The sequence below is a fragment of the Nematolebias whitei genome, chromosome 1 (assembly GCF_014905685.2).
Source record: "Nematolebias whitei isolate Nwh7 chromosome 1, NemWhi1, whole genome shotgun sequence".
NCBI classification, from domain to species: domain Eukaryota; kingdom Metazoa; phylum Chordata; class Actinopteri; order Cyprinodontiformes; family Rivulidae; genus Nematolebias; species Nematolebias whitei.
Window position 1 is genome coordinate 53,509,928 of NC_056498.1, and position 10,539 is coordinate 53,520,466.

At 38.6% G+C, this 10,539-nt stretch overlaps 1 protein-coding gene across 1 annotated transcript; it reads right to left on the reverse strand.

Moving 5' to 3' along the window:
- Nucleotides 1-826: 826 nt before the first annotated feature.
- On the reverse strand, nucleotides 827-8,278 carry zgc:172136 (uncharacterized protein LOC566376 homolog). The gene is made up of 14 exons (XM_037685238.1): nucleotides 8,140-8,278; nucleotides 5,983-6,173; nucleotides 5,770-5,860; nucleotides 4,305-4,384; nucleotides 4,051-4,127; nucleotides 3,725-3,920; nucleotides 3,452-3,607; nucleotides 3,017-3,082; nucleotides 2,538-2,606; nucleotides 2,264-2,438; nucleotides 1,565-1,849; nucleotides 1,350-1,472; nucleotides 1,202-1,266; nucleotides 827-1,117 (listed from the first exon to the last, which is right to left on the reverse strand). The coding sequence occupies exons 2-14, from the start codon at nucleotides 6,058-6,060 to the stop codon at nucleotides 827-829; spliced, it is 1,752 nt and encodes a 583-aa protein (XP_037541166.1). The 5' UTR covers nucleotides 6,061-6,173; nucleotides 8,140-8,278.
- Nucleotides 8,279-10,539: the final 2,261 nt, after the last annotated feature.

Genomic DNA, 10,539 nt, shown 5'->3' on the forward strand with positions numbered 1-10,539 from the left:
TGAGTATTTTCTACTGGCCATTTTAAACCACCAAATATAAAATTGCAAATATTTTTCCTCAGATATTTTCAGAAAGGCTTTTTTGTTCTCGTTACATAATACAAAAAAAAGTGCTGCAGATTACCGAATACAGAAATAGCACTCTACAATTAATACTTTTTGTTTTATAATTAAAAACAAACCGGAGGCTTGTACAGAAAAGGAAAACTTTGGATGAATGCATGGCCAGCTGTGAAAAGGTCAACATTTCCACATCAGCCTTTGAAGACTAAACAGGAAATACATGACAGAACACACTACACAAAACAATATATTGACTTAAAAAAAAAAATCAGAATTACAATCATTTGCGCAATGGGTTTTGTAAATTCTTAATGTAGCAAAAATGGTTTACAAAACAATAACAAAAAAATCTGATCCACATCTTCCAAGTGTCCAATGCAGCAGAGACAGATTGAACATTTCAACATTTTAAGCACTTGAAGCTCATCTAATGAAACATTTCATAGCATTTTAATAATGTGGACTTTACAAAAACACTGAATTGGACCAAGTATGTTTTAGTTCGAGTCGTTTAGGTCAGCTTGTAAATACAGCTAGTAATAGTGCAAGTCATATGTACAAGCTATACACATTTAATAAATATGTTTACTCAGTGAACTGTTGCTATATGGCATTCCTATTGAACCCACAACCTTTTGGAGGAAGCATGCAAAGTCTTTTTGTTTTGAATAACAATTCTGTAATAAGATGACTCAATCACAGACTTTCACAGGACATAAGTTCATTTGTAAATAAAGAAACAGTTCGTCAGGGATGAGCCTGTTCAGAGAATGAACTCCAGAAACTGGTCATCATTTAATGTGTCCAAGGAGAGGCAGTTGTTAGACCTGCGGCCATAAAAGGTAGGTTTGGACCCGCAGTGCAAAAGGGGGTAATAAGTGTGATCAAAAGAAGTCTCAGTGTTTGGCGTGACATCTGGGAGCCCAAAGGTGTAGCTGTGAGAAGAATCGAGTGGCAGCGCCATCCCAAGGGGTGCAGGAGGTGTGGAATGACAAACATCATCTAGACTGTGGCTGTGCCGATCCATACCAACCTGACCTTTGGATTTCAGTATCTAGGATAAATTAGAAGACGGCGTGTAAATATAAAGACTCAGGAAATACAAGAATTCTATTGTTATACAAAAAGGTAAAGAAACCTGTTTTAATATTTTCTTGCTCGACGACAGCCTAGTGTCACTGTCTGCAGGACACCCATTGTCTTCTGTGGAGCCAAACACACACAGTTTCAGAATACAAGCAGATTAATTTACAAAAGTTGGATGAGGACAGTTTCTTTACTGGTACCTGGTGACTGAGGTTCTGAGGAGAATTCTGGACAATCCACTGAAACTCCCTCAAGAAGATCAGCCAACTGGAACATCACATCAGGATAAAGAGCATCTGGACTTCCAACACGAGCCTTGATCTCTGGAATCAAGTTAGAACACCTGATTTAGTTCACATTTACAAACAACCTGCAGCTGCTGTGCATCATGAACACAGCGGTGAATTATTCTCACCATCTCCTCGCCATTGCTGATCTTCGGTTCCAGTCTTGCTGCACGTGTGAGATCCAGAAGTGCAGGAGCTGCTGTGGCTGGTCGCTGGGCTCAAACACTTCTCTCCCTGCTGTTGACCCTCGCCCTCCATGGAGGTCACCTCTGTGTAGATGCTGTGTTGACGGGCATCTGCTTCAATACCGGAGCTGCCGGTGGAGTGGCGAGACAAACCAGGGCTGCTTTCACTGCCTGGTGGATCCAAATCCAGGTCGTCACTGATGTACGACTCTCTATAACACTTCTTGTCTAAAATAAAGAAAATTTGCTTAAAAAAAAAAAAGTGAGAATAATAAAACGTACATCAAAAAATTACACCTAACGTGGTTAAAGAGACCTAAAAGCTGACATTTTATCGGATGCAACAAAGTGTGTTAGTTAGGGTAAAAAGGAAAACTTGTCTTTGCGGGTCATCACAACTAAACCTTTGTTTAAACAAGGCAGTGCAGACAACGTTACGCAGGGTTCCCAGCATTCCATGAAAACAAAATTCATTGAGTTTTCCCTGATTTGCTTGGAGTTGCTGGGACACACGTACACTTAAAAGCTTTTATTACAGAAATACAATACAGCACATTTCTCTGTTGGACTTGGATAAATGAAAATTAGGTATTTTGCTGGATACAGTCACACTATCCTCGCCTTAACTTCTCCCTGGCCCACCTTTGCTTGCCTCCAACTGACGGAGGTGTCTCAGGGCAGGCTGGAGGCTCAGATAAAGCTGATGGCTGCTGCTCAGGTGCAGAAGGAGGTGGCGAGAGCGAAACGATGAACCAGTGTAGTACACCAACTTCCTGGCTGATGGCAATCCATCTGGCTGGATCTCGAATTTCTTACCCTGAATGGGAAAATATTTTAAATTTAAAATGGTCATTAAATAATTACAAGAACTCCACTTAAGGTTTACTATAAATGAAGATAAGCAAATGAAATATACCAGGAAAGTTAGACGTCCAACATGTGACCAGGGGAAGTCGTATAGCAGCTGCCGCGTGTTGTTTACCTCCTACGATCACAATAATGAACAGATTTTTGAATGTGGACGACATAATCTGCTTAAAAGGATGTCAAAATAAGGTTTACATAAGTTTCTATTTTTCAGAACCATCTGGACTAAAAACACCCAAGGACTTCAAGATATCTCATGGTCTGTTGGCTTTCAAATCAGGCAGACCTGGCATACTAATCCCCCCCCACTCCCAGATGGCCCCTGATGGACAGATCAAACAACAGACAGGCACAGCAGGCAGCTATCTCCTGACAGTGGCAATCCTACACATTCTTCACACAGCTAGTCAGAGTTTATTAGCACTTCAGACAAAGACTGAATCTTTGACCCAACGCAGAGCAACTTTGTGTACATACGTGCCGACAATGTGCTGTGTAATAAGAACGCACACACCTATACGCACGCACCTGATAAACCTGCATTCCTCTCAGAGTCAGACCAAGCAACGCCATTCCTTTCTCTTCCTTTTTGTCCTAAAAACAGGAAGAGAGATGAAGTGTCAGAAAGGCATCCGAGTGGCTCAGATAAGATAATTCTTTCACAGTTAATCCTCCCCCCCCAGCTCATACTGAGCTGATGATGACACCTAATTTACAGAGTAGCTGGAGCAGCTTTCGAAATATTACCCAGTAAATGAGTTACTCACAATGAAAAATGAATAGTTGGATGGTTCGATAACTACTCTTGGTTATTTGTTCAATAGAGCTGAAATGAAACCAAACTAAGCATTTTGAGTTGCAGTTGTTCAATTTTTACCAGAAGGAAAACAAAACTGAAACTTAATCCAACGTCCTAATCATGCAAATAGAAAGGCCATTTGTTTAAAGGAATAACTTTTGCACCTTTTGCAATCTGTAAAATGTGACAGGTACATCCTCCAACTGACACGCGTCTCTGATGAAAGAGAGGATGGCGTCACGAGTTGACATTCCCCACAGCTCCTGGTGAACCTTGGGCCCGTGGCAGAGGAGATAATTCATCCCTCGTTTAGCTTCAATCTGCAGAAAAAATAAACAGAAGTGTTCACACAACTCAAAAAGTTAAAGAGTTAAAAAAGTAAACACTTCAGGGTTTTTTTTTCTTTCTAAAATTTGCCTCTACTAAATAACACATACCCAGGGGGGAAAGTAATCTTTTGGTTCAAAGTAAGGAGTGACCTCCACACTCTCTTTCTGTAGGGGGTGATCGCCGAGGTCAGCCTGCAGAGCGTAACCTGCCAGCTGGAAATACACTTCTTCCTGCTGACGACATTCAGAGCGGAGCACTCGCTCCCGCAAGTCACAGTAGTACAGATGTCGTGCCTTTCGCTCACTGGTGCCACACAAACAGAAAAATCACAGATGTCACAACTTATGGAAAAAAACAATGATTGGAACTAAGCGCTAATGCTATAAAACCAAGAATAACAAAAATAAAACACTACAAATGTATAAAGACGTACCAAAATAGTCTCCCATTTTCAACATAGTACTGCACTTTGAGGAAAAGTAGCAGTGGAAATGGTCTCCTCAGTGATCCCTGCAAAAAGAGAGGTCAGAATAGTCTGTGCCATCTTTTTGTTATGCTGAACAAAAACAGGTCAGCATGTAGGCCATGAATCTCCAGCCCCCAATTAACAGACTCATCTAATAGTTCTGAAAGTGGGTTAAACCAACAATCTTCACATTGAAGAGATCAAAATCTGTTGTGTCTTACCCTTACTGAATCCTGCCTCCAATCCTTGGCAAAGTACTTCGTCAGTTTCTCTTCCAGGTCTATAAATATGTGCTCATTGTCTAAAATGGAAATAAATAATCAGGGAGGTGGGGAACAAGGCTGCAAGAAAACAAAACAAAAAAATAACAGAGCATAAAATCTGCCAAATATGAGCCAGGGTTCATTAGGGTTAGAGAGAGAGAGAGAGGGAGAAAGAAAAACACCTTGTTCTTCATTTTTTGAATAAGGTTAACAGAAAGCCATGACAACAATGTGCTACAACAATAAAGTCCATGCTCAATAATCCAGGTATACAATCCAACATTTTTCAGTCAAGTCATCTGGACAGTTTCCGTTTTTGTGCTGAAACGTTTCACCTTCGATACGGAAGGCTTCATCAGTCAAGGAAACACACAACAAATCTGATGGTCTAGACCATCTTATCACAAGCAAAACTGGTTTGTTCCACTTTGGAATAAGCTGTTGGGGGAAGAATCAGTTTTGTTGTGCGTTTCCTTGACTGATGAAGCCTTCTGGATCGAAGGCGAAACGTTTCAGCACAAAAACTGTCCAGATGACCTGACTGAAAAATGTTGGGGTGCTACAACAATGTTTATGCATCCATTTTTAATTACAACCACCACTTTGAAACATGTAAACATAGGTACTTAACATGCTAGATATCCATAATAAAACTGTCTAAGTTTAATGTTGTTTTAGTTCAAACAAACGGGACTTAAATCTATAAAAAGCTATTTGCCACTTGCACCGAGCATGAGAATGTGGTACCACTCTCTTCAAGGCTCCGAGTCGTGACATCACCATTCCCTATCTGAACGACTTCATCCTTTACATTCAACCAAACATGTTCACCGAAAGATTTCCCAACTCGCTCCTTCCACCATCCATCTCACCTCCTTCCCACTCTTGACTCACCCCAGCTCCCTCACTTCTCCTCCCACATCACGGCTTTTGAGCAACAGTTGAGTCAGGCAGCCTGTGTCATGACAATTTCCCCAGAATATATTTTTTTTACCTCTACTCCCACCCTCCTCTTCCCGTCATCAACCCATCCCTCCTCAGTGAAGCAGAGGAATGCAAGAGTGCATTCCAGGATTAATGAAGTTATTATTGCAGGAATCCAAGCCCGAGTGATCGCTGGACCAACACCACAAAAAAACAAAACAAAAGGCTGTTTGTTTAGGTGGCGAACCACACAAGATTACTGAGGCATTTTAACATGTTTGTAAAACAGAAACACTAGAAACAGAAAGCTCAGGACTTTGCTCTGTGGCTAAAGTGGATTATAAAAATCAATTATACAAAGTAGCAGGGCAGGATAATTATTTTTGTTTTGGTGAAATGGTCTAATGGTAGAAAAGTTGTTACCAAAGATACATAAACAAGAGTCGCATGTAAGCAACACTTTGTCCTTTCAGGTTCAGGGTCAACACAGTGAACTCACCTTTCACCACGGTGAGGCCAAAGAAGTGTAGCTCTTTGATTCCAAGAAGTTCCAAAATATGATTAAAAACATCCTGTCCTGTAGACTTTAACTGAAGCAAATTAAAGGAAAAAAAAGATGAAAAAATTTACTTATTATCCTTTCAGTGATAAAGAAAGCACAGTTTAAATCTCTAGAAGACGGTGAAAAGCACATTCAGGGAAGTAAGCCTACCCCAACAGTGACATCCAACTGTTTTTTGTTGGGCAGGAGAACACAAATGGTTCGCTCCTGCTTGGCAGACGTAGACATGGCGTCTGTCACAAGTGCCGTCTGTGCGACGAAATGCTTCACAGGTTGTTTTATTCCCGCTTCTTCTGTCGTTCGCTTTTTATGTGTTCAAGCCCACTTCATCCATGCTGCTTCTGAAGAGATATTAAGACAAGAAAGATGACCATAATAAAATGGAAGGAGTTAGTGTTATTAAAACACATCTGAATTTAGGAAAGTCAACTCGCATGTAAGCTCACACCAAAGTATTTCCGTGTACCGTGTGATTTTCAGCACTGCTATTGCAAAAAGACTGCATCAGTAAGACGATCCCATTATCAGATATGTGTCCAAACAACTTGGATTAACTCAGTTTATCTAATACGGGGGAATTAAATGAAAATTTTATCATAAATAAATTTTCAAACACATCAATCAAACCTAACTTTGCAGCAAAGTTTTCTTTGTTTTCAAGCAGACTGTGCTCAACACGCCACCAGAGATGACCATGGCAGAGATCAGTCCATAAGCCGCCAAGGTTCGCCTGAATCTGACCCAAAGCCCCAACTGGTACGTCTAAGAATCAATTAATCTGGTTAATTGCTGCTGTGTGCCGACTCGATCCCTTTAAATCCTACGCTGGACAAAAACAAAACAAAACTGGGAATAACTGTTCAGTGACTAAAGTAACAGGCTTTCAAATAAATAAATAAATAAATAGTTTATAAATGCAAAACATGAATGCTTTGGCAAACTGCTGTTTCTTTGGCCATATCATTTCGCTGCAATTGTGTAATCTTCATTCCTGTGGTTGTCGTACATCAACTGGGAGGTTAGTTTTCACAGTCAAGATAAAAAAAAAGATACACGCGATTGACAAAATGTGATAAAAACCACAAAAAGTGAGGTACTGCCAGTGTGCAAAACAAGTTACGTGAACCACTAAAGCAAGTTTTCTTACAAGCTTACAGAGTCCTACCGAATCCGATTTTTGGGCATGTTCAAACACAACCTCGACGATGACTGGGTGTCAGCACAAACAGACATTAATAAACCTGAAATTCCAGTAGCATGAACATCTGACCTAAGACACAGTAATGCTGAACGTCACGTTACCACAGAAAAACTGATAAATGGAACAAATCTGAACTGTACATCAAAAGCATTTTATGTTGATTTGAATAAGATTTAACATAATAATACGGTTGGGACACATTTCATTATTGGTTTGCATATTATATTGTAATGTAAGCTAAACTAATACACAAGTTAAATCTGCTCCCTTTATAAAATAAGCAGTATGCAAGAAAAAAGCGGTGTGGGAAAGCATGTAAACTAGTTGCAGTTTTTGCACTTTGAACAACGAGTTTTAGAGATGTCTTATGTTGTTTTAACTATGAAACCCATTCAAGAAATGTATACACGTATTATAAATTATATGCACTGTGCTCCTGTGGTATTATTAGAGCCTCTTGAAACAAGTTGTGACTAAAACTTAAATTTTGCAACAAAATCACTCTGGAACTTGTTCACTTGCTTGGTTGAACTTGTTTGCAGCATACAGCAGCAAAAAAACAAGCTCATCATCAGTTTGAACCACGTTTGCTGACATCTTTAAACAACTCCCTGATGCTGACAAGAAACAAACCTGGCATCACATGAAAGCAGCCATCTGTGGGCTTTAATTCCCCTCCAAGACGACTATAATCCTTATTTTGAAGCTCACTGTGCTGCCTAAAAAACAGCATCACCTGTCTCTGCACTTTGCAAGCTCTCTTAGGCATCAGGAATCTTCGCTGCCCTAAAAACCACACTATTAGGAAAAAATACGAAATAAGCATAGGGAGGATATTAGCATAAGGAACACCGTGTTCACACATAATTAAAAATAAATAAATAAATAAAGTCGATATTGTTTTGTTTTAGGGGAGCAGATTTGACTAAAAGTTTAAAACAGTGAAATAACTTGGGGACTTCTGAAGTTTTAGGTTTACTTAAATAACACTGGGTAAATGAAAAACAACATAAAACTAGCTAAAACGGTTTATGAAAAAATGCGGTAATTGGTTAACAAAACCAAAATTTATACTTTTAACAAGTCGAGTTAGAAGCGTTACTTACCACCAATAACAGCGAAGAAACTTTAATTTCCCTTGTGGTTAGTCTCAGTGAATTTTAAATAACTTTTTAAAAGAAAATTAAATAATGACAGAAGTTAGAACGATCCTGAATGCGCCTTTCTCGTCGTTCTTTCTCGTCGTGTGTTGCAAGAGTCTCGCGCACCACCCTGAAGCTCCAACGACCGGACTGTACCATCTGGGATCAGCTATGGGGGTGCGTTGTGCTTTTTTGTGCTAATATCGGACATTTTAGCAAGACTTTAATGCAGTGTTTAATACATGCTTTATAATTTGTGAGAATAATAATATTTAAGGAAACATAATTTCTAATTTTATTCATAAATACCTCGTTAAAACAACATAAAAATTAGCAGAATTTATATTACCCCCTTATTTGCCTCAGCACGATGAGTCGTGCTAATTAGTGGGACTGGCGCAAGCGTTGATTGGGACATGCGTTTACTGTTTACGCTGCTGAATCATCCGAAGAAATCCAAGAGTACTTTTTTATTTTGACCGTTTAAAAAAATGTCTTAATATTTAATGTGCACGGGCAGCACCAAAATAGTGACATAAGTTTTACTGGGGAATACTTGCAGTACAAAAGAAAGAAAAACAAAAACCTATTACAAAAGCGTATTCAGTTTGGACTTAAGTTATGACCAAAATACTGCAATTCGTGTTCACTTTGGGACTTCCAATGATGAGATCACATTTGATAATGCTGCCACCTGTAGGGTCATTTAACCTGCTGCAAAATCAAGGCAATTATATAGGAAAAGAACCCCAAAGTGAAATAAAATTGCAATAAAACAGAATCAATAAAACTTTTAGTGCTCCCCTGAGTAAGAAAGTACATAAATGAACCAACATTTTTCAGTCAGGTCATCTGGACAGTTTCTTTTTTGTGCTGAAACGTTTTGCCTTCGATCCAGAAGGCTTCATCAGTCAAGGAAACAACAAAACTGATTCTTCCTCCAACAGCTTACTCCAAAGTGGAACAAACCAGTTCTGCTTGTGATAAGATGGTCTCTTTGGTACACCCCTCCTCCATTGGCGGCCCTCTTCCTTGTTGGCAGTCTTCTCAAACTGGTTGAAAACAACAAAGTCCATGCTCAATAATCCAGGTATAAAATCCAACATTTTTCAGTCAGGTCATCTGGACAGTTTCTTTTTTTGTGCTGAAACGTTTCGCCTTCGATCCGGGCGGCTTTCCAGGTCTGATCCTGTGATCCTGGATGGAAGGTGAAACGCTTCAGCACACAAAAAAAAAAAGAAAAAAAGAATAAAAAATAAAATTAAAAAATAAAAAAGAAACTGTCCAGACGACCTGACTGAAAATTGTTGGATTGTATACCTGGATTATTGAGCATGGACTTTGTTGGTTATATAAATAAACAATCAAAACTTGACTTTACAAAATAGTAAAGTAGATAAACCATTTTTTCTTTTATAAAATAAAAGGACCACACTTTAAATTTGTTAGATAAAAGTGTATTGATGGGCATTGTAGCATAATTTCAGACCTTTCTTTCTCCCCAGTTTACTAAACCTTTTGAAGACCCCCCCCCCCCCCCAAAAAAAAAAAAAAAAACAATCAAAAAACTCAAAATCAGCACAAAAAATACGTTATCTACTTTAAAATATGCATATTTAATGATAAAGTACAATGATATATTTATATATAAATAACTAGGAAACATTTTCTAAATCCGACTAATACTTTCCAGTTTAAAACATAAATTATCACGAAATGATCAACCAAATACTTTCATATGACAAATTTATATAACCAACATGTGCTTTTCCCGAGTAATGATCAACGGTGAGGGCCCTTGTAACAAAATGTCATGTCAAAGCTTTTCTCCCAACACCAGGCTGGGTAAATGTGCAGTCCTGTAATGGCAAAGAGCAGCATAGTCTTGAGATCAAAGCCAAACCTGCAAAATCTGAGCAACAATCCTTCAACATTGGCCTTAGAAAAGGATGGAAAAAGGTTGATTCAAAATTATTATTTTTTTTACAAATGACCATTTGTAGTACAAAAGCTTGTAAAATGTAGTTGTGGTGCAAATCAATGCAGTTTCTTAAAACTGGTGATCAAACGTTAGTGATGCAGAGTGCAGTATGTACAGACTTAACTTTGGACCGGCTCACCACAAACAGCCATTCCAGTTTTTGTAGCAGCTACATTTCCAGTTCAGCATCATTAAATTTCTTGATTAACTTGGAGTACAATAGTTTAAAAATGAATAAATAAAAAACACAAGATGGGGGAACTTATTTTCCTTAACAAAAACAGAAAAATCAATGTTGAAAACTTTTAATAACAAAAATAATTAAAATGGTGAACTCCACATCCATCAACTTATCCATATAAACATAAAACAGAAATATTTTG

Excerpts from the sequence above, each read along its gene's own strand:
- zgc:172136 (XM_037685238.1), bottom strand. The coding sequence starts at position 6,060 with ATGTCTACGTCTGCCAAGCAGGAGCGAACCATTTGTGTTCTCCTGCCC. Across the intron at positions 5,861-5,982 it reads AGTTGGATGTCACTGTTGGG|TTAAAGTCTACAGGACAGGA; the intron begins GTAGGCTTACTT and ends AATTTGCTTCAG. Across the intron at positions 1,473-1,564 it reads TCAGCAATGGCGAGGAGATG|AGATCAAGGCTCGTGTTGGA; the intron begins GTGAGAATAATT and ends ACTTGATTCCAG.